Source organism: Bombus vosnesenskii, unplaced genomic scaffold (assembly GCF_011952255.1).
Source record: "Bombus vosnesenskii isolate JDL3184/JDL3185 unplaced genomic scaffold, Bvos_JDL3184-5_v1.1 scf7180000013297, whole genome shotgun sequence".
NCBI classification, from domain to species: Eukaryota; Metazoa; Arthropoda; class Insecta; order Hymenoptera; family Apidae; genus Bombus; species Bombus vosnesenskii.
In genome coordinates this window covers 1,739,351-1,764,640 of record NW_022882947.1, presented here as the reverse complement: position 1 = coordinate 1,764,640, position 25,290 = coordinate 1,739,351, and the positions used below count along the sequence as shown (strand labels likewise).

Genomic DNA, 25,290 nt, shown 5'->3' with positions numbered 1-25,290 from the left:
TCCGGGAACGAATTTATGGAATGTAGCACTGCCGATACTCGTCGACGTTTTATACCTCGTTCTTCGGTTGGTTAAAGTTTCGAGATCTTTCTTAGATTCCCTTCCTTTTTCGTATAAATGATAAGACGACTCTGCATGAAATTGCTGTCTTTCTTTTATATTATATATTATAATTTTAGTTTTCTGGAATTTTAATGTCTTCATACGTTTGTTATGGAACTATGACTACTCTATTCGCAGAATTGCAAATATTTTTCGTGGGAAGTGTTTTCTTTACTTAAAGCGATAACGATGGTTACCATATATTTTCTAGTGCTTTGTTTAACTTTGCTCGCTTTACCAATGTGAAAGTATTCGAATTTTTTAAATGTTCGAAAATGTCTAATTTTGTATCATGCACGTGTTACCATGTCGCGTACAATTTTCTACGAGAATTACGATGAATTCTGTAAAAAGCTAAATATTTAACGCCTCTCGACGCCGATTTACGACGCGTAAAATACGTCCTTTAATTATTCTATGGGTTTAAATCATCTTCCATCAACTATACCATGTTCTTCGAGGTAGGTTCGTAATAAAAGTCGCGTCTGTGACATCTAGAAGCCTCGTCACTACAGCTGTTGTGCAATGACAATGACGAGTTAATGAGATGAACGTTTTACGATATGTGAAAAATTCCAAGATGGTTAGTCGCTGACAAATGACAAGCTAGCCCTGGTGAGTAATTTGCCGAGAACATAATGGAATATATCATTGGAAGTTTATTGGTCCATTATGGGCTTTTTGCTATTAAAATTCTTGATCCAAGAAGATTTAGATACTTGTCAAGAAATTTAATTTATCTTTCAAAACCAGACGAAAGATTTGTTTTATGCCGAATGTAAAAAGTCCCAATGATTTTGTCTCTTGCAATGATAGAATGATCTGTTCGCAATAAACTTTGCCTAATTACTATAATATCGAAGAAAATTTTTTAACCATATATCTTCATCAACGTAGAAATAAATAATTTCTTTCTCGAGACCTACATTAAAATGTATCATTAAAGACTATATAATTAGATTTTACAGGATTAAGCTCTATATTGCAGGAATAATTATCGCTGTAATTCTTTTTCTCGTAGAAACTTCGATATCTTTTCCAATCATACGAATATTATCTTTCACTTTTCTCTAATCCAATACTCCCTCAAATTGACGTACATTACTTTAACAATCTAAAATCTAGACAAATATTTCACAGAAACCTGATATGTATCAGATATATTTCGCATGTCTGTATAATAACTATAATTGCGATATAACCTAATATAGTTGGCAATCTTGCCACAGCTGACAATTCTATACGCTAATCTGCACACGTCGAAGAGAATCTTCGTGACATTTGTAGCCGGACATGGAACGGTTGTTCGACGCAAAGAACAAAGTATAAACCAGCACGAATCTGGGACATAGGAGGCGAAAAACGTCGTAACCGCTGTTATAACTTTTGTTAACGCTATTGCATCCAGCTGCTGCATTCGCTTCGGGCTGTTACGCGCTCACGGTACCGCCTTATATGGCGTTGCAGTATGCAAAACACGACGTGGAATGAACTAGGATGAACCGATGCTCGGAATTTACGTTTATGACTCCCTGTCGGGTTGTACACTACTGGGCATACAACGGATACAGTTTGTAAAAACGAATGCTATCGCTCGTACCTTCGTTCTTTCCCGAGTTTAGATTCTAAGACGTTGCTGCTTCTGTAAGTTTGGAAGTGACTCATCAAAGTATTTGAACACTTAGCGTAGAAAACTTTCGCGAGTGTATCGTACGCGTTATATGAAACATTTTGGAATTTTATTACCACTGTGATGAGACGTGACTATAAAATTTGGAACCGATTCCTAGATTTATGTTACAGAGGGTCCCACTGAACACCGATACCTATTAATGCAATAGATAATTGATTATTCAAATACTTTCTGATCTCTGTCAGACATACACTTGCACCAAATATCATGCAGTTCCTTTGTCTAATTTCACATTTGTTCCAAATATTATCAACGTGATCTTGATAGTCTTATCACGTCCTATGCTATACAAAATCGTTGTGCATATAATACGTACAGGGAAGTATATTATATGAATTAACGAGGAACGAAGCGTGGAAGGTTTTCTATGGAGACGTTGAATATTATCAGAGGTTAGGAAATGTAAAGGTTCCCCTACCGCGAGTTACTAGCGAGATAAAGGTCGCGATTAACGAAAGGTGGAAGGTGACCGGAATTTCAGATACCTGTTCGACACAAATTCCGGGCGTCGGTTGAACCTAGCATGGCGCATCGTTACATAAAGGAATACCACACGAATTTACGATTTCTCCGCACGCATGGTATTTTCGACACAAGACCAAAACGTACATCGAATTATCTGCAGAGATAACGCTGACAAATTATCGGCTAAATGTTCTACTGGAAACTATTTTATCACATAAAGTGATCGATTTTGTAGTACGGAATATCTTTGCTCTTTTAAATTCTTTAAACGAATTCGATGTAGTTTAGATACCTTTGTCGACATCAGGAATTACAATCAGCGCTCGAAATTTTTTAATACCCAATGGTAGCTCAAAGTGCTAAAGAAATTCAATATTAACCCTCATCAACAATCGTCTACGTACTGGATCGTTTAAGCCTATGTAGCTGTATTTAGATTCTTCTGTTTTAAAAAATCGACAAAACTTCTTGAATACTCTTCGAGGATTTTTCGAATACCATTTAATAGCTTTTATTGCTACATGTTACCTTAACTTGTTCCAGGAAATTTAAACAAAGATATTGGAAAAATAGATCGTAGCAGTGGTATGATTAAAAATGTGATCGTATCAAAGAATTCTTTAAAAACTTTCAAAAGAAGCAAATAGTTTCCTGTAATGTCAATTGAAAATGGTAATTGAAATTTGACTATCAGGTTTTCCGTCAAAATTAAAATTGAATAAAAATGATAAAACAAAAAAATCGAGGATCTACTTGCCTCGCAAATTTCAAGTTCAACTATGACCGCTTTAAGATTCTCTCAATGGTAGAACGGTTAAAACTGATGCTCGCAATGGAATCACGCAGGAAATTCCTCGCAGCTGGTCTACCTTAAACCCGATCGGTGGCTACGCCACTGTGCACCAGCGAACAAGAACCGGTGACCTGCCACGCCCTGTCGAGGTCGTCGCGCGCCTCTCTCGCCGACGACCGGCGTACCGACGTCGACCGCGGCGTACCGACGACCGCTGCCCACCAGCCTAACCAGATCAACATCGCCCCACTGCTTCCCGCTACGCTCTATCTCCCGCTGTGCTTCCGTCTCTCCTCCTTTCTCCGCTCTTTCTTTATCCCTCTTTCACCGCTTCTTCCCTTCTGCTCTTTACTCTTGCCATCCAACCTCCTTTCATCTCGCTTCATACCTCTCTCTTTCTTTTTATATGTGTCTTTTAACTGCCTTTTTTTCTCTTTTTTATCTTTGACGATGAATTTGTATTTTAATTCACTTACCGAATTCTTGTATTTTAAGATTTTTAGACGACTCGATTCGATTTAGTTACTTCGTCAAGTTTTGTAATTTACATATCTGTTCTCAGGTGTGTTTCGTCTTTTCTTGTTCGGCTGCTAACGAGACGATCTACTTTTTTTATTTTATTCCTTTATTTTTAAGTTGAACTATTTCCATTTCCTCGTGGGTTACATTAATCGTCGGCCTTCTTCAGGCACACGATTTTTATTTCTATCTTTGGTTCATTTACTGTTCTCAGCTTCCTTTTAAGCGACTTGTTCCTTTTCTACTTTCTCCTCTCGCGATAGAAGTCATTTTCTTTCTCTTATATTTCTCTTTCTGCCATCGGGCCAGTTAAACAAAGTGTCACACACCGTTCTTGCGACCGATTCATTTTATCCTCGAGGTTTCGTCTTCCTTCCCCTCTTTCTAAGTTACAATCCCAAGTTAAAATGTGCTCTGCCTAGCCGCACCCAACGTGACGTTTACGACGAGATTCCCTCGCTTTTTTCTCTCGTTTCTTCTCTCGCGCAGGAAGTCGAATGAAATCATACCTCGAGTTTCTTGAGTGTTTCGCTTCCTCGTGGAATTGCGGTTACCGAGAAAAGATACCGAGGATCAAGAGGTCAATCGGCTGACTCGCGACATCGCGCGATCCCATCTTTTCCTCTTTCGGTCCTTTTCTACCTCCACGGATGAACTTCGATTTTACAAACAAATGTGCGTTCGATCGAGCGAGACATGTTCTCCGGTGTATAACTTCTAAGCGACTAGAACGAAGGTAACGGCGTGGCGGATTAAAAAATTCTAACGTTCCCGTTAACGAATGTCAGAATTTTCATCGTTACATTTTTCCATATTTGTAAATTCTTTGTTCGATCAAAATGTAAAAATACACTTGTTCAGATATAAAAATACACAAACTATACGAATGCGGTTCATCGATATCTGGAATAATTTTTATTTTACAAAATTTCGGACGCCTGCATAATATACCCCCTTAATCAACGTTTACGCGTTTAATTAAGCATCCTGTTCGTTCCCTTCGTTCAACCACGAAACGCAATCAGGCACACAACCACGCCCAGCCTATTGCACAATCGTGAGCTTCTATTTTCCACGCGCGATTCCTACCCTGGATCGCGTCGGGGTTCGTTAAATCGTTGTTATCTCTGATTTCCACGCTGGCAGCCAGCTGTTTTGCGCTATTTTTCATCCAACCGTGTTTTAATTATTATTCTAGCCCGTGTTACCAAACGATATCGAATCTGGAGTAATTAGAGTCAGGACGGCAACGAGGTAAATTAAGCTCGACGGAGATACGAAGTTATTTAGATAGACTACAGCGTGTAATCATGTCGCCTGGAAAAGAGTCGTGGCTGCTACGGAGAGAAAACCGTGTTCCATGGATGAAGGAACTCGCTTTGGATAAGTTAGCGTGGGACTATCCGTGATAAAGTTACGGTTATTTTTGTGGAGAATAAATTGAACGATAGGAATTAGAAAAGTTTACTTTATAGGTATCTAAGGATCGTAAAGGGTGGTTTAGTTTCTTTTGTAAAGAGATACACCACGTTATAAAAATATCCAGCCACTTGTCTATTTTTGTCAAGATTTAATTTACTCGTGAAATTACCGATAAGATATTAGTACAATATACAGACTGTTTACTTTGAAATCCATTTTCCTTCGTTTTAAAATATTCAGGTGATTGCGTTTCTATCGATTAAAAATCATGATAAGGTCTATTTAGTTTGTTTTTTTTTTTTTTTTGAGAATTAACAGGACCAATATCTTTTTTCAGAATCATGAATGGGCTTACACTAATTTCAAAATTGACGAATTGCAAAATAAACGATTATGAGATTCCATTTATCAACGAAACTTCAATTGATTAAAACGAACAAATATTTTAAGACTGAAATTATAAATTGTTTATAACTATTATATGTGAATTTAAAAAAAAAATGAACTCAACATCGCTTTCGAAATAAACCGACCCTATATATCTTTATTTCCGCTTCCCTTTCGACTTTACACGATGATCTCCAGTTTGCATTGTACAAACACGATATTATTATACTTTCCATAAGAGACGTAGCAATCCAGGAACGTAATAGTCCTTTCTCACCTCGCAATTTCCAAATTGCAACACGATGCATCGAAGTTTCAACCGCGAATTATCTATACCAAAGATATTCTCCGTGTACTTAATGAAAGATCCATCGAGCATAGTCTTCTACATATACGCGAGGATATCCGAAGGGTCCAGGAGGACATAAAGAGACCGGTGGCATCGTGACCGTGAGCGTGGCTTCATTACCGGGAAACCTGTTAGTTATGCTAATATCGGCTTACAAACCCTTCATTACTGCTGATGAGCAATTAATACGCCTGCCTGCCCCCTGGCCAGCAGCGCTAATGCACTCTGAATGTCTCTCAATTACACGACGACACGAGCGTTGTCCGCAAGGACGGCCGTAGTCGCGAGCTTTTTCGTCGTTGCGCCTTTTTCACGCTGGCCTTGTTTAATGGGAATTTAGAGGCTCGTTACGGGACAATTTCCTCGTTGTACGTTCCGACAACGGATGGAAATGAAGCGATATACGAAGTCGTGTTTGCTCGATGGGACTCGATGCAACGAATAGGAAGTTGTACATCTTTTAAATGGTTTTCAAGCGCAGAAAGATTATCCTGTTCTTTGGATCGGACAAAGATATCGCGGTTATTGCCGGTGTAGTTAAATGGTAGTTTGTAAGGGTAGTTCTTCTCGTCTGATTTATCTTTGATGACGTCGTTTCGAGTTTATTGAAGGATAATCAGTTTACGTTTAAAGCCTGTTAATACGTTTAGGACGATTCGTCGTTAAATTTAATAGTATAACGTTCCGGTCTACTTAAAACCAATTTCAACGAAGACTCGAATTTTGCTTACTTCGAATAAAAATTATTTTCGTAGCATCCTTCGATCTTCTGTTTCACTCGCGAATCTTCAAAACTTTATCTCCCTAATCACCCGCCGACGAACAAACTTTCGTAATATCTTCGTATTGAAAATTCTCGGTATAAAATTTCGCAAAATTTCACAAGTCAAAGTTCGCAAATTCCATCGAAACTTGTCTTCGTTTTATTCGAACGGAAATATAGAAACGAAGAAAAAATCAGTGATATCGAGTAGTGGATTCTCTAACGGAAAGTTAGATGGTAAATTCGTCTGGAGAGAAGGAATGCAACAGGAGCCCTATATTTCGATTTTACGTTTTCACTGAGAGATAGAGTCGGACGATAGCTAACTCTTAATTAGCGAGACGTGTTCTTCAGACGGTAGCAAGTTCGAGGCAATCTGCGGTTGATTTCCACCTGGAATGCAACTGCCGCTTTTACAGACCAACATTTGTTGAGATTGCTTAAACACGGATTATGATGCTTTCGAGCATTCGGGTTAATTGATGTTTGCCTAATGGGATTGTACAGTGAAATATAGTATAATTACGAGATTTGGTAAATAGCAGTTGTTCGACGGAAACGTAATAAATTGCCATGAATATAATATGCATGAACGTAATAACCAGGAGGAAATAGTTGCTGACGTGTAAAAAGCTGGAATTATATTGTAACGTTAATTACACAATTACGATAACCTATGCTTAATGCAGTATTAAGTCAGAATTAATCTCAATCTTTTAACAAGACAATCAATTTGCGTATAAATTACGTTAAATTCCGATTTCTCAAAATTACATTTTCATCGTAATCGATACGCTCAATATGGAATCCAATTACGTCCAACCAGACTTCCAATTTTCACAAATACGAGAGATACAATCGGTCAACACGGATTTCGCTTGACTTAATCTCTAAAAGAAAACTGCGAAGAATCGCACGTTTGTATCCTACATCTATTCAACGTGCAGCAAAGTTTCTTAAAAACGAGATAATTTTCTCCTCGATTTTAATGGAAGAAAGATTGCGTATTACCACATAATTTATGGCGTGCAATATGCCCGAGGGTGGCTCTTCGCTCTAAAATTCTTTCTTCATCTACTCTACTAAGCACCGAGTCTTTAGAATTTGTCTCTATCGCGTAATGCTTGAAATCGTTTCATTCTGCATTTATCATTAAGCCTTGGAAACCAGTCTTTTCACAATAAATCATACCAACGCTCGAACCAAGAGTATAAAAAGCGACAAAGATAAAATATCAATAGTTATCAAATGCTAGATCTACCTGACCAGTCGTCAATGTGATAACTGAATAAATCCAGCCCAATACATTATCAATAGATATCGATATCAGCGTTCAAGACGTTCAGCGATATTTATCGATCCGTTTAAAACCGTCAGCGAGCCAGCCCCAAAGAAGATCGTAACGACGCGCTTATCTGCTCGACAGAGCAAAAAGGGATCGCATTTAGAATTTAAATTGCGACCGATCCTGCGAACTATCAGCGTCATGGCCGTGGACGATCGACTTCGAATGGCGCCACGACACCATTACGTTCCGTCGCGAAGGAAATCGCACCGGATCCGCCGTCTCGATATTTCGAGCATCAAATTCGCAGCTTATGTGCCCCCTTCTTATTTCGAGAAATCGATAAGACCAGGTCACGTGAGAGGAATAAATTGCCGGTAGCCCTCTACACGGTCCTCTCTCCATCCATAGAAGAACAATCGGAGAAAGTATCGAACGAGAGGTCGAGGGAAAAATGCACGAAAGGTCGAGGCGATAACGAGATCGCGATAGCCGCGACAAAGATCTGTGTCGAACGGCCATGGTATGCATAAAGGTAAGTCTAGGGATTGGTTACTCTCTCGAACAGAATTGATAATTGACCCTTTCCACTTAATTTTTATACGATCGATTGTTATAGCTTTTGCAATGGTCTTTCTGGAAATCAAAGATTTAGATTCGAAAAGGAAAAGGTTAGAAGCGTTTATAGGTCCGTTTATACGGCAAGTCTCTTCCTTTTGTATCTTCTTTATCAGCGAAAATAATATGAGAGATAAATTTGAGATTATCAATGCCGTTGTTGTGGCCAGAGTAGACAAAGGATGAATATTCTTGAAGGAAGATCATATTAGACTTTCAAGAAACGTTTTCGAGAAGAAACTTCGCTTCTTGGCTTCCTGTTAGCATGTATAACGGTACGGATATTCTTTCGCGTGCATCGGTTATGAGGCAGATAACAGTCTTTGATAGGAAGATCCAGATTAGCGTGATCTGCATGCAAATTTCAATGCACGATACTTGAATTGAATGTATCTTTGATACTTGCTGATGATTGTCTTGTTAGATTAGAGAATGCAGGTGATTTAACCGATTTCCGCTGAATAGGTTACATATGTGTGTTCTACAAAAGAAACAAGTTTGTTTCGTGAGTTTTAAATGAGTAAGCAAATAAGTCATGTACAAATATAAATAGGGAAATACGAAGTCTTCGATATATCTCGATGTAACAAACTTTAACTCAAATTTTTGTTCTAAGGGATAGTACGTAAAACTGTGGTTATAAAGCGTCACACAACGTGTCGTTTTTATTCATTTTGATACACAGTTCTTTATATATATCCAAATATATAAAAATGGTGAATGTTTTTCACGATATACAAATAGAGAAAACATCTTCTCTTCGTATGTATCATATATATCGTTAATATAATTCTATGTTACTAATAAAATGTACATGTTGTTAATAAAATAATAGTAAAAAGTAACAAATTTTTCGTCGTAAAAATAGCTTTTGCCCATTGCTTTCTCCACCAATCAATACGAGTTGTCAACTCGTGGAAAAGGGAATTTCGCTATTTATATACTCGTCACTGTATACTTAGACAAAACTGGTATCTGCTGTTGGTATTCGTGATAGTTTGGTCTTGACGTTTATTTCTTTCAAATACGATAAATCACACAGTGTTTTACTTTAATAATATTCGCCCCTCTACATACAACTTGTAAATCAACACGAGACTTGTAAGTCGACAAAACGATATAGAAATTAACATTCAACTTATGAACGTCTAACTGTCTCTTCGAGTAAATAACTAAAGAACTAGATTTACATGGCTGAATATTTCTTACCTCTTCGTATTACAGAAAGAGTAAATAACTTGCTGGAATATCGTCGAAAAATCATAAAAGAAGTGCTGAAATCTAACAGACATCGAGGTTAGATTCCAGATCTGTGATTCCACCCCATAGACGCGTTGAACGAGGGAGGAACAAGGAACGAGACGCGTGGGTGGTTACACTTTATTATCCGGCATTGTTACAAATTGCCGCCCCCGCGTACTGCTCACGAACCAGCGCATTCTATTATCGGCTAAACCCCTGATAAATGCCTGCCTCTTTCGCGGCGCGGTCCTCGGCAATAACTCGTTATTAAAGTGCGGCTCGCGATAAACTGGCGCCGATAAATCGGCTCGATTCGTGCCGCTCGCAAATTCTAGTTTCCTACATCTGCGCACCCATTTCGCAAATCGACAAAACTCAATGCCTCGGGCAGCATTGATATTTTCTACTGTTATTTTCATAATTTGCCATTTTTGTGCTGCCGGCACGTTCTACCGTATTATTTATGCTATAGAAATTGTAGCGTGAAGTAATATAATATACGCGTATAGCGTAATATAATGCAATATGAAGTAAATTGAATGGCACCGAAGTAGATTGAATAATTTTTTTTATTCCCAGTCTAATCTCAAGGCAATGGGAATTATTGGTATCTAACTAGCCGCCCGCAGCTTCACCCGCACAGTGTTTGCTCGTTTTTATGGTAATTTATGTGTATCACGTTCTGTTTTGATACCATTCCGTTTCTTTTTAAATGAGCAGTCTGTTTGCCGAGTCCCAAATCTTCAGCTTTAACGGATATAAAAATATGGCTATTTTTCGAGAATAAACATACCTCTAAGAGTTGAATAAGTATGGCGAATTTCACGTCTGCAATTTTGGCAACTCGCGAGGCACGGTCATACTATCGAAAGAAAATTTTTACCTCTTTTTACACCTTTGGGGTACGTATTTTCAAAAATCCTTCCTTATTCCCCGTGTCTACGTCATGAAAGAAGTATACTTTCCAAATTGGACGTTTCTAGTTACAGCGGTTTGCACCGAGCGTTGATGAATGAACCGGTCACTTTTGCCTTTTACATATAATGTCTAGATAACATTTGTTGATGGATTTCTATCGGATACGGAAGACTTAATTAAATTATGACTAAGAGGATTAAAAGTGAGTAAGCTTTGAAAGAATTAAAATATCGAAGCTTCTAGTTCTATTAAAACTATTCAGTTTCTTAATGTATATTTTCTTCTTTATCTTCGCTGGATATTATTTATCTCTTTGTGTATAAAGTCACTGCATGGTACTAATATTAGTAGGAGGAAACTTCAAAGCTACAACGATTAACAGAAAGAATTCATTAATCTTGGTCAACGAATAAATAAGCAAACATTAAAGAAAGAACCTTTCGGTTCATCGATCGATCCATGGCGTTTATCAAATTTCTCCAGGACGTTGTACGTATTAGTGCTTGTCAAATCAGTGAATCATTAATTCATGATTGATGAGGTAAACCTCGATCCGATGGGTATATTCAGCAGAGGCCAAGATCTAAATTCGTTCAAGTTCGACACATTACGAAACGCATTATCTGCCGGTGAAAATCAACCAATCGATGATTTATCGTTAGGATGTTCCTTCGATAATAGTAGAATTCTTCTTCATCTCGCGTAACATCTGTTTAATGAGCTTCTTTTAGCTTTCCGTTGTAAGAACTTATCAGATACTCTCTGCCGTGTGTCTAACACAATTTCTTTTAATATTCAAACGTGTACTCATTTTTCAGAAGAAAATTGAATCTCTGTAGATCCGGCGATAAGTATTTGTACGTTCTCGATTCTGATAGCTACACGAATACTTTAATATTTCGAGTTTCGAAACGGTGTGCTACATTATTTCACATTAGGTGAGTCAATCGTTCGTAGTTACATCGCGCTTTTATTTATCAAATGTTTGTCGATAGAATTATATAGATCGCCATGAAGAATACGATCAAAAAATTTATATCGGCTTCTTCGCTGTCAATTTATTCAGTGGGTAAAATTTTTCTCTGCAATTTTCCTGTCTGTGTTTCCATCGGTTGACGATAGTTAGAAACAGAATTGTTTAAAAATGGAAGCAAACTTCTATCCGTAATTCTATCATTGTCTTCCGATGAAACGTTCTAAATATTTTAAATGTTCCATCATAGAGTTACGTATGCGAACAAGAGTGTTAGGTAAATTTAACTCCGTGTTAAATCAAGTTAGTCGTTCGGATGAAAATGCACTTGCAAAAGGTAATGTTCGAGCGCCTTCTGGCAAAACAAACATGTTAAGCAACAAATTACAAGCTGCTTTTCCTTTCACAGCAGCGGCAACGGTATTCTACGCGGCGAAAATTCCGATCGAACCGATTTCCCCGCTTTAGCCGGGAGCTATCGTTTCCATCGATCTACAAGCAGCTATTTCCCGTGCCGCTTTTCGTCGACGAGCGTACGCACGGACCCGTAGCGAGTCGACCCTGAACTTTCTAAGCTAATTTAAATTCTAGAATGGTGCTCGTAGGTGCGTCCTGACCTTTGGTCCCGACCTCGACCGCTTTACTTCCGGTGAAAACTCGTGCTATCAATGTTCACCTCCGGTTAACGCACCACCGAGGCAGTGACGGTCCACTGTCAGGTGTACGAGGGTACTGTATGTCATTGGAACGATCGACGAGATGCAAACGTGTTAAACTGATTAATTTTCTGGGAGATTAGAAAATCATTTTTTGTTTGATAATCGAAGCTACATTTCTTTGAAAATGGGGAAAAAATAGTTTCTCTTGAGAGGAAGATATTTATTTGAATATCCACTGAATTTTGTAAACATATTTAGCACTGCGTTTATGAATATTTTTATTAGATATATAATTTTATTTGGTCCTTTGAATCTTGTCAAAAGCCGCGGTAGTTTCTTACTATAATTTCGATTAACTGTATTCAAGACTTAATTTATCTCATCGTATAAATTACACGAAATAGGGGAGGAATTCTGAGGGGTAAGATAAACTTGTTGGAAACAGTTAAAAACTCAATCCGAGCGAGTACAAGCGTAAGATCCATAGCTGGCGAGCTTGATACCGCGTGTTCGCGCTTTTCCTTGCTCGAGGAAAGATCGAGCAAGCTGATTTATGCCCAGTTTGGAGACAAATTAACGGCATGACGTCTTATTCCCGAGCTCCGATGGTTTCCCTACGAACATATTTTATCTAGGCTGGCGAAATTTCTCGGAGAACCGACGTTCCAATGTTTTTCAAAGTCGGTGTCGTGCAGAGACCCGCGATCCTATCGACGAACTGTACAGTTAAAACGGTATAATGGATGAAATGCAAATTATCGGTGTGATTTATTGGCCGGGAATTCGTGGCCGGTCAAAGATGAAAACGGAAACACAAAAGAGACTGGACGATTAGTGTTCCTGCGAACACGTGTTCGAGATTTATCGCAGTGGAATCTCCGAGTCGAAGTTCTCTATTTGAATTTCGTATGGCGAATAAACTTGGCGCGTGATTTTAGCGGAACGAAATGTAAAGAGTGTGGTAGAATTTTATTGGGCAAAAATCCGAAGAATTTTTAGAAAGTCGATAGTTCGTTTTTGTTTAAAGAACTTACGAGCGGATTCTTAAAAACTTGTTGGTAATACTAAAAATAGGAAACATACAGGAAATATCGAGTAAACGTCTATAAACACAGCAGTCAAAAACTCAATTTCGTACTTCAGTTTAAACTAATAGGGAAGGCGTTACAAAGCAACATATCATTATTGCTTGTTAGCTAGAGCGCCATAAACGTTCTAGTAGAAGTACTAGAAACTGTACTAGGTAGTTACAGTCACTCTGTCAATACAATTTCAAGCCTGAAAAAAGTACAACTGTACCATGCAATAAATTACAATACTCCATTACTATATACAGGTACTTGGAGGAAAAACAAATACAAGCTACGGAATATTAAACCGTTCTAATTTCCAACAACTATCCGAATTACATCGCCATGCCACAACACTTAAACAAACCTAATCCAAACCACCTTTCAAAGAACCACTCGGTACGTACTGATATTTACCAAAGATCTTTCGTTTACCAAGCAGTCTCTCCAAAAATTTCGGTGGATCCCTCAGAACGCCTTCGTCATCCCTCGGATCGTCCACCCACACGTCTCGGGGCAGGCACAGAGCGGCCCGTAAAAACGTCGGCGCAGAAAGCGCATCGACCTCATCGCGGGCTTCACCTTCAACCTCCGGGGCTGACTCGTTGCAGCGGCAACACTCGAAAGAGCATAGCAGGGTGATCAAACGGGGAAAGTGGTCGCCCGGAGGAGAGGCTCGGCTGTTCGAGGCGGTCTCTTCGAAAGGCAACCTTGCAATGACCTCCGCTGAACCCAGGCTGCACTCGACGGCCACGGAGGGAACGAGCGACAGAGAAAGGCCAAAGAAGAGAGGGCAACAGAGGGACTATATTATACAGCCATAACCGTGGCTCTCTCACACGCATGTACACCTACGTACGTAGATCTCGTATATGCGAGCACACACACACACACACACATACACACACACGCTTGTGTAGTCAAGGGGAGAGCGCACCTATGGCCACCGGCGGACCTCCGTGCGGTCGCCGGTTTATCTGCAGGAAATCTACTCTTGTAGGCATGCCAGCGGATCTGGGCGGGGGCGTGCGGGGTTGCAGGGACGCGGTGGAGACCCCACGACGGCCTGATGTCCCCCGTGGAACCGCAGCCGCCGCCACACTACTGGCATCCGCGGCGGGGAGAAGCGAATGGCAGCGCCGCGGATAGAGTAGAACAACGTGCTACCAGCAGGGGATCGCGGCCCCGATACAAGATACTGCCACGTGTTACACGCTGTTCGCCACCAGAAGAAACGCTCGCCTCTGTCCCTTCTTCCTTCCCACCCCCTCCCCCTTTCTCCCCAGTACAGAGTCGTTCCTCGTGGTCTTTCGGTAGTAGCCCGGATATCCAGGCTCTGGTGCCGGTTGGCCACCTCGAACAATGCGCTTCGATCGTCTTCCGGGTGTTTGAATAATGGCCAAGCATCGACCGGGACACACCATGCTCTCGCGCGTTCGCCATACCGGGGATGGCTTGAGTTTACGACTATTACGTTGAAATATATAGTATCATATATTTTTCGAGAAATATCGATCTACATCGGTCTTGACACTTCGTACCTAGACATCACCTAGACTAAAAGTTACAAATTCCCATAGCTTTGTCAATCCCTACCGTCCAGTTGTTAAAATCAACTACCTGTTCCTCTCATGGCTTCACGCTGCTTAAATCAGCCGACCACTCCACCCGCCATCCCATTAACCCGATCCCTAATCAAATTAAAGTACCATATCGTTACCCTCAGCCCAGCGCCACGCTCTTCCCAAACCCTCCTTTACTTCAAAACCACCTGTTCGCCTCTCTCTCTCTCTCTCTTTCTCTCTTCATCCCAATTGCACACCCTCCTCGCGAGACTCGTGAAATCGTTTACGCAACAGGGAATTTCGCGGAAGAACCGCGAGGCTCTTCCATGGCAGAATACACCTTGGCAGAAAAAAGCGGCTGGGGCGTGCTAATATCGGCGTAGCGAGTGATTACACAGGCACGCACGCGGCCATTCGACACGCGAAGGGTCAGACAAGAAGGCTACCGTCCGAGCAACCAGCGTTCAACTTTCTCCGGCGAGTTGTCATTAGCTCGTCGCCCGGCTCGTTTATCTCGCGCTTCATCCCTACGCGCGCGGAATAACCTCGTTTCCTTTCTCGCGATTCCACCGGCCGGTTATCGCCGTACGATCGGCATACATCGTGCATACACACGAGTACATACTTTCCAGATGCCATTTGAGATTACGCAAATGAACGACGACGATACACCACCGAGCGGGCAAGAGGGGGGAAAAAAAGGAAGAAAAATGGCAGATTAAAGGAATTGAGATGTTCGCGGAAGGGGACACCTCGCGGCGACAGCCAGCCCTTTCTTTATCGAACCAGCCGTAAAGCCACGGGTTTACCGATAAATGAGGGGTTTCGCTGTAATCTGTATCTACCAATTAGGTAGCTTACACGGCCTGCACGCAAATTAACCTGGCACCATCGCTGTCATCCGACCACGATTATTAGTCTGCTTCCCTCGCGGACGTGTTCTTAATGCGCGCAACGGTTCAGAGGGAATTTGATTTATACAGAGCGTCGAGTTTTATGGATTTTATGAGTGGCGTGGAAATATGCGTTCGAGAGGAAGAGGATTATCGAAGAATCTTGGATTTAACGACAGCCCTCTTCTGTTAAAGGAATGAAATTGTTCGATAAAATTTCCTTTTTACCAATTGAATTCATAAAATTCATACGATTTATAAAGGTAATGATTCTCCTAAAAAAAAAAAAGGGAAAAAACAGTGAAACGTCATAAGAGATCTCGCGTTGTAAAGTGAATTTAAATGACACAAATAAGCCGAAGAGAATTATCCGAAGAACTGCAATCGCCTCTACGTAAGAAGAGAAACTTCCATTTAATTTATCATTGCTTTTCTAAACTCAGTTAACGTATCAAAGCGTTTCCCAATACGCCGTTGTTCCCATTACATTCTCAATATTCCACGCGATTGTTGTCATCGAATGGCTGCAGGGTATTTTCGTAGTGTTCGTTTCCATTCTACTCGAAAATGATGCAGTTAATATCGTGTGCACGCGTCGTTTCCCATAAAGCCAGAAGAAGTTCACGAGAAGGCCCTCTAGCGAAACGCAAAACCGGGGTTACATCGATCACGTCCTTTTCAGAGAGTGACATTTAATACCGTGGGTGGTGGGCGCCACGCCAAGAGAAATGTCATGGGGCAAACGGGAACGCCGGCAGCGGTGCACCGGAGAAAAATACCCCCGACAGTGACATAAATTTGTCAGTCGAGCGATTCCAACCGGACAGAATGATACATTCACCTCATTTATCATTTAGCATGGTTTTGCGTCTAATTTCATTTTCCTTGTTAAGTAGTAGTCGCGTTTGATTAAGCCTTCGCAACTCTCTGTGATACATTGCGAGTAATAAATTAAGATACCTTATTAGACAAATCGCTGAAACGTTAGTCGAAAATTATATAGTTACTTGTTCGTCTTTATTTCTGGTTTAATTTCCTGTTCGCTTGATTCTTCGTCAATTTTCCTTCCATATCTTTATATAGCTTTATATAGCTATTACTCGCTGTTTCTTTTTTTATTTGTAAGTAGATCTTTCCAGGAACGAATCTAAATTAAAACAATATCGAGCTAAAGAAATTTGAATTGAAACAGAAAGGCGCCACTTGCAGCGTAATTCGCTTTGAAATAAACAGATCAATAATACTTGGCGTAAATAAGGCTGATGATCATTTTACACTTTCGAATTAACAAGTTACTATGCAGTAAGTAGAATGGCCCTTCTTCATCAGCCGCTTTACAGCCACTTCATTATATCACGTCGTCTCTAGCCAGCTCCCAATTAAGTTTAATAATTTAATAGCAGATTTCGATGTCGGAAATCACTTTACGCTTTTACAGCGTCGTAATTCACAGTGGCGTGCAATCGAGTGAAAAGTTCATTTGATCGACACTGGGTCGCGCCTAATTGAACCGAGTTTTTGATCGCGATCAACCGGTGAATACGTAAGTCGTGTTTACCTAACAAGATTTAGCGGCGCAAGTAAAACACAGCAGTTTTGTACGTGACGTTCTGGTTTAACGATTTTTCGCTTGGGAATCGCAATCGATTTCGTTATTCGTCGCGAGGTGCACGCGTGTTGGCGTATGCGCGATAGCATAAACGACTTTTACGATCGCGAAATTTATATTGCGGTCCGACTGAAATTTTACGAGTTCTCGCCGTGTATCTCTTACAAATTGCATTCCCCTCTAACTAACAGCGCCCGTCACTCGTCGCGATTCTAATTTCTATGCTACTACGGTTTATTATTAATCGTGCAGGGAATCTGGTTACTCCTGTTCCTACCAAAGGGTAATTCTGGCTATAAAAAGCGTCTGAACGATCATACTACCAAGAAAATGCTTCCTTTAACGATCAGAAATGTTTCATGACCCTTTAAGAAGATAAATGCACGCGTGCTAGAACATCTGAAATAAAAAGTTGCCAAACATGAAATATTCGAATGTTTTCTCCGCACAAGCTAACGTTTCCACGCAAATACTCCACTGTGGACCGTACTGTTTCTTCGTTTTACGATTTTCGACTTGCCCAAAGATCCTTAATCTTTCGATATCGATTTTACGCGAATTCACGTGCCGAGGATGCTGCGGAACGGCAGAACTGCTCGGTTGCACACGAAGATGACGTAACGGCCGCTCCCACATACGTTCATACATCACGCGAGTCTCGCGAGGAATGGATGTATGTATAAAGGCACCTTTCCAATACGCCGCGTGCACGGGACATGCAAACCGCCAGGCTACTGGAGTGAGATATTAACTGTCCAATCGGTTCGCGTTAGATCGAGTCTTGCCGCGTTGCGATAAACGCGATTTGGTAGTCGACGAATGGCGTTGTACGGTTTGCTCAAGGTGCTGCTTGGAAATTTGGAACTTCACGAAGCCAAGAAATATAGCGTTAACATTGGAAAGATCGCAAAATGTATATCAGCTCGTTGATTAGAATAAAGTTCGAATGTGACGGCGAAATGGGAATTTTCAAAAGTGTGAGATATGATTTTTGGAAAATTTGAAAAATCACAGTTTCACGATGTTTATGTAGAAAGAAATACGTAAGTCGGTAGATGAACGATCTACCCAGGTCTTCGTACCTGGAGCCGTTCTGTGCGAAAAGAAAACTACTAGCGAATCACGGCGATTTCTCCTTCGCCGTGCTGACACGATAGACTTCGCCGGATTAAGAGAGGAGTATATGGCAAAAGGTGTCTGTGGAGCAAGGTGACAGCGACGCGTCAGCGTACTCGAGAAGCTACAAGCAATATCAACCAGCTCGTACAGCACCGCTAATGAGACAGCTGCCCTTTTTGCGAGCGATTCGCCCATTTCGCGAGTAATAAAGTGTACGCTGCGCCTCGGCGTTTGCTGCAGCCACATCATAAGACGCGTATGACACTTGAGCAGAGACCGCTGAGATAATGACATTGTGAATTATCTCTGCGACGAGTATAGTAAGAACTGCAATTATCGAGATTCGTGTAATAATCAAAGACAGAACCGGCTGATATTTCGCGTAAAATAACGCAAACGTTCCTTTTCCCTTTAACGAATTATTACGTCAGATTATAGCAGATGTAGCTATGTACGAGAAATTTAGAAAAATGGGCGGAGAATTCCCTAAAAATACGTTTCACGTCGTCATTGGTCAAAATTGAAAAGAAATCTTACATTGTCCGTTCCAAGCCGTGAAAAAAATGTTCTTTCGAGACAATTCCCCTGTACTTTTACATTCAGTACAGAGACCCGCAATCACATAACTTGGCCAGGTCAGAACCCATGCTTTAAACTAAAGTGGCCACTTTCGAGGGGTCTGGCTCGTTTTATGGTGCATTCCTAAACCATGGAACGTAGAAGGAGATGGTTCTTTCTCGTTGTTTAACTGCGGAATCGATGTTTCTGCCTCCGTACCGTGGCTTTCTCATAGACCTAATCCATGTTGAAGAAGGTTACGATGGAACCGTAGGAGAAAAGCTTTCCTTCGTGGAACAGAAAAGGAGAGAGGCGCTGCGTAATTCAGCAAGCAACTCTCGGAAAAACTGCTGTTAGAGTAATTGGCCGTTTTAACGGCGTTATTATTGCCGTGCGCGTTGCGTGCACTTTGCGTGCGTCTAGGATTTCAACCAGAATTATAGTTGCAACCGAGCGATCTAGCCAATTTATCTCTGGCCTCAGCCGTGGATTGCCTGTTGCGAGGCATCGAGAGTTCGAGTATAAAGATGCTGGGCTTCGATTTAGATGATCGTAATTAGGCGCCTGAGTATTTTATTAATGTTATTGAAGATGTCGTGTCGAGATACTTGACATCGGGGTCACGAGGAAGATGGAGAAAATCGAGTTTATATTGGTCGTTGTATACCATTCAATGAGAATGATGCGAAACTAATATGGGCTGCTGTTAGTATTAGTAATGGTAGCGTTATGCTAATGCTACTCGTTTTGGTACCTTTCAATTACTCTTCCAATTCGATTTGTATGCATTAGAAGAAAGTTTATTTGCACTCGTATTTATCTGCTGGATATTTATTAATACCATCGGCACCTGGTGTTTATATAGTTTTCTGACACGTTTATGGCTGCTGATAGATTTAATATTGGACTGTAAATGACATTCCGTTATTAATGATAGCCACGTGTCGTGAAAGTTAAAAGCATTGATTAGTTATAAAATAGGTATGTCTCAAGGCAAAGAATTAATACATTGCAGTTACTAAACAATCACGAGCTAACATTCTTATTGTGTTTCCAGAAGAAAGCGGTATAAATATGACAACGACAGCTTATAAACGGTTCAACTTCGTAATACTCACGTCCAAGAAACGCTAGTACAAATAGTTGGTCGTCTGACACGCGACGTCACATTCTACTTAGAATCCGACCGCTAAAGAAACCTCGCCATTAACGTCTAAACGAACAAAAAGACGTTACGACGTTGTGATTCTACGCGTATGACGTCGTACGATTCACTGCGTTTATATTTCTAACGGTGCGCTATCTTACGCGTTGTAACACTAACACTTTATCAAACTGCGTAGCTTTATCGATACGAAACTGTAACGATGTCACGTTAAATCATGTTTTATACCAACGCGTGGTCTTCAAGGCTGTAGCAACGTCGCATCCCTCATCTGCATCCAGCCTAATCCGTATATCCTGCGAACAAATTTTATTCAGCCGACTCGGTGAAGCTAGCGTACCCATATACATTCGCCGAACAAGCAGCGTGCATCCATTAAAAGGATGCACGGTGAAAGAATCGCGTACAAATGTTCGTCGAACGAAGCGGGGCCCGAGGGGCGGCGAGGCTGGCAGAAAACGCGCGTCGATGAACGGCGAAGGGAGAGGAATAGGAAAAACCACGCCGACAGTGGGAGAAAGACAAAGAAACCCCTGGAGACAGAGCGAGAGGACGAAGCAAGGAACGAAATAGGAGGATCGAGCAAGGGTCGAAGGTTCACCGATCGTTCGTGTTATGATAGGCCGCGGGCCCAATAAAAGCACTGGCTAGTGAACAGAGAGGAAACTATCGGAAAGAGAAGGATCGTGCAAGACAGAGAAAGCAACACGAAGAGAACTAGACGGAGTTACACGCGGTATTAGAAGAGGAAAGTGGAAGTAAGAGGAGGATGAAGAGCGAAATGAATGATAGGCGTACAGAGACGAAAAGGAGGAAGTGTAAGAACGAGGAGAAGGAGAGTGTAACGAGTGAGCGAGATGAATAGAGAAAGTGTGAGGTATTGGCGAAGACGGAGAATGATGGTTAGTTGGAGAAAAGAGAGAGACAGCTGAGGGTAAAAAAGTCAATCGGAGCCCTCCCATTACCATACGTTATTGGCCGGCTTCAGGCCGGTCAGTGTTTGCCATAACTCCAGATAAATAAACCCCAGGGGCAGATAAATCTGCGTGCGCGCCGCGGCGTGTATAATGCAAATGCAATCATGTCCGCGATCCACCGGTCCTACGGACCTTAAAACTCGGACGTGGCCCCTTAAGAGCCCTTGCCTATAAAGGGCACGCAACCGAACCGCGGGGCGAATTTACAACTTCGGCTCCGAGCGACACGCTGTAACCCCGTGCAACCGAAAGAACAAAGAAGGGGGCAGAGAGGAAGAAGAAAGAGGGAGAGACGAGTAAAAAGGAAGGAATGAAACGAGCGAGATGTTTCGATGCAAGTAATTAAGACAAAGAAAGGGGATTGTATTACTGTGGCTTGGTTTCGCCAGTGACTTCGACAAGTTGCTGTTAAAAATGGGGTTGATAGAGAGAAAATGTTCATTGTACAATATTCGACGACGAATATTTGGATTGCTACAAGTCAAATTTAGAGAATCAACGTTCGGAATTTGATAAAATATTCGTTAATTGTGATTCGTTAATTGATCAAGCTACGTAAACCTTAATGACCGGAATTTGTATGGAAAGAGCTAAAATGAGTATTTCATGGAAGCCACGCTTATCGAGGAATTATATTAACCGAGAATACCGAGTTACACGAAACACGGAATTGAGAGAAGAGCGGTGTACATGAGGGCCGATGTATCTGCCGATTGTATCGATCGATGAAACGATTTATGGTTAATTATATCGGCCCGACAGATTTTATTGGGACCACTGGCTTTCGATGAGGCAACGTAATGTCTCGATTTCTTGAGTCTCGACGTGTATCGCGCAAAAACGTTTTTGTTCATCAATTATATACGGCTCCCTTTCTCCTTTATTGGACACGAAACTTGGTATTAAAATCGAAACGATGCGTATGGACCCGTGAGAATCAAGGAAAGTAAGAGCTGTCAGCGTGAACGTGACATTTATCTCGATTATATGAGAGAATGCCTTGTGTTCATTTCGTTTCCAACATTATAATGTCGATTTGCTGGATGATCATCTTGATTTCATTGCTTCGCTTCTTGATTATCTTGCTTTCAACAGAATAAAGACGTTAAAACGCTAAAGATTCGCGATTGAATGTTAATAATCGGGGATCGAAAGGCTTATGGAACATCTTAGTAAGTTCTATTTAAAACACAGACCGTGGAACTTTCTTAGATACCATTCCCACATCATAAGTTCTTATGCGAACAAATAAAGAAAAGTTCTCTGTAAGAAAGTGTATCAGTTTGAATAGAACGTATAATACATAAAATGAAAAATGTTTATATTATAGGAACAGGTCGTTCGTTCATCGATACTAGAAGTTCTCAATTATTATAACAGATATTTAATATTATTCAATGAACAGTACTGTAATAGTATTAAGCAACTATTACAATTGAATTGATTGTTTCAATATGTCATTTATATTATTTCTGTAATATTTACGTAGATAATTCACAGTTCAAAACCCATTTGTGTTTCTCTTTGAAATGAATAGTTAGGAAGGTAAAAACAATTTACTGAATACAATCACATTGAATAGAAAAGATTAAATGGCATAATAATACACAGATAGTACGTATTCATATATTCTATTGTAGAAATATACAAATTACACATAAACAATGTAAATGTGTTTGTAATTAACAAACGTAATTACTGTTGAACTCGGCGAATGTAAATATGTTTGTAAACTTTCATTGAGCTTTCAAAGGTTCATTAAAATCGCTCCAAAAGAACTATACAGTTTTCCTCAATGAAATTTCACATCTCCTCGAGGGAACATCCTTTGTAACTGTTGCAACCTGCGCGATAATAAATTCCTCAATTAAAACAAATATCACCGGTCGATTGATTTATCGCAGTCATTGTTGAAAACGCACGGTGCTACAAGGCTGTCTGGTTAGTAGTATATTAATGACGATCTTCCTTGAAGCCGTGTGCTACAACATGCCGCAGCGTTCTATACGCCATAATAACGAGAATGATGATCGCGCTAATGCACATAATTAAGGCCGGCGTCGATTCCGTGCACGTTGGTGATAACGTGTCGTTCGTGCATTAGATTCACCGTGTGCAAAATATCTGGCTGTGTACCAGGAATCGATATAAACGATCCGGCAAGATCATCTTTTAGGCCCATACGTCGTTGAACATCGCGCGATAACGGGAACGTGCACAGTCGTTTATCAATCATCGTGACACTTTTCCTTATTCTGTCATCTTTCTAGCGAAGGTGAGGCACTCGTGAAGATTTTTATTATTTAGAGAGATTATTATTTCTTTTATCTCATAGTGAATTATTATCTGACTTTTCATAATCTTTTTGGAGCTATAAAAGCACGCGTGTGACGTAACACAATGTTAACTAAGAAAACTCTAACGAGATCTACACAGCATTCGAACCGATGAAATAACGAATGAAAATTGTCAGTAAATTACGAGAGTGTAAAACGAAGGTGCTTCGTCATTAAACGGAGGTCCTCGAGCAACATGATAATTACGTTATTCTTGATAAGATCGCTATTCAACGTTAGTCGACATCAGCCGTCATTAACGCTACAAGAAGAGTTAATTTCACGATTTGCTAACACCCTCTATCATCGCGACCATTAGACATCTAGCTTTCACTGAATTTATTTTTGTCAGTGTCAAACATGCATATGCTATCCTCCCACGTTTGTATACTAAATATACGCGCTGCTTTCATCGTAATTTATTAGAACGGATTCATCTTTTGAACGTTACGAGTCTTTGTAGGTGGCCAGAAATTAACTTTTAATTCATACCTTGGCATCAGAGAAGGCATTACGGTATGGCGTGGATAATTTTCTTACCTGCAACAGAGAAAGAGAAATTTTGGTTAATTAAAATTGTAGAAATCTCGTATTACAGAAAATTGCGAAAGATTGACATGTTGGAAATATTATAGCTTTCTTCGGTTAAAGAAAATTTATTTTGTGACGCTGTGGCGTCATTTTTCTATACTTTTCAGACGAGTAATGCTTGTTTGAATTCTTATGAAGTTGAATTCTACAACTTTTAATTATTATTTTTTACGGATCAGTTTAACATCTGCCGCTGGATACAGGTATGTTAGAAATTCGCAATAATCACAAAAGATCGCAGATGGTGCAAATCGAGCTGACAAATTACGAATTCTAGGACGAATTCTTTTCGCGTAATTCAAACAGGAGGAAAAAACATTCAGATTCTCCGACTATCGATGCGATATAAACGCAGGGAATTTTCCAACACGGTTTCTTCGATTCAAATTTAACAGTTTCATAAAGAATGCCAGTGGCAGGAAGAATGTCCATCATGTTGGGAAATTCCGTGGAACAACGTTCTTCCCGTGGCACGCAGAATATATCCTGTTGTTACGAATCTAAGAAATTTCCGAGTGTTTGCAATTTGACCTAACTATCGAACGATTTCTCGAAGGAATTTCTGCAAAGAACTAAATTTCTGCGTTTGAACGAAATTCGTTTCAACAGAACAAGAACTTCTTTTCAATTTATATCACTTTGATCTTTGTATTTCCATGTTTTTCACTTTGCGACCATTTTTTACCGTATTAATCAATCTGCTTTTTATTCGCGTGAAATATATTCATGCAGAATGTAAATCAGAGTATAATGAATCCTACGTAACAAGGACTGGTAGGTGTAAAAGAATGCACGACCTACGTTGCAATTTTTAATTAGAATCGCACAAAAGAGTAGATCGATCAATTCATTCCCTGACACGATTCTGAGAAATTCTTTGAAAGAGTCGATAGCTCGCTGACAAGATAAAAGATCTGCCGCAAGAAGAGGTCATGCTACGAGTTCTTTTTTGCCCCGATTTACTTCTTTTCGCAAGACAGTTAAAGAAGAAGAGAAGCATTCGTTATCCACTTGGACCTAAGGTCTTGAAATGCTTCACATTACGAATTAAACCATACTTCACCGTGTGTTCCGAAAGAAATCAACTTATTAAAATTCTTAGTTGTAGAAATAATTTACGAAAAGAAAGGAATATTTCTTTATATGAACTAGTCGTTATCTTTTACCGATTATTAAAAGCTATCCATTATAAATTTCTCAAATAAATATAATAACTGAC

General features: G+C 40.3%; 1 protein-coding gene across 3 annotated transcripts in view; it reads right to left on the bottom strand.

The window, feature by feature from the left end:
- Positions 1 to 25,290, bottom strand: part of LOC117233532 — a 178,487-nt gene that overhangs the window by 9,310 nt on the left and 143,887 nt on the right. Inside the window, exon 7 of one of the 3 annotated variants that reach the window (XM_033493916.1) lies at positions 23,604 to 24,020. The exons of the other annotated variants lie outside the window; for them this stretch is intronic. Within the exon in view, the coding sequence (XP_033349807.1) occupies positions 23,967 to 24,020 (54 nt within the window). The 3' untranslated portion in view covers positions 23,604 to 23,966. Of the gene's footprint in view, positions 1 to 23,603; positions 24,021 to 25,290 lie in introns of those variants that run through there. 3 annotated transcript variants of the gene reach the window in all.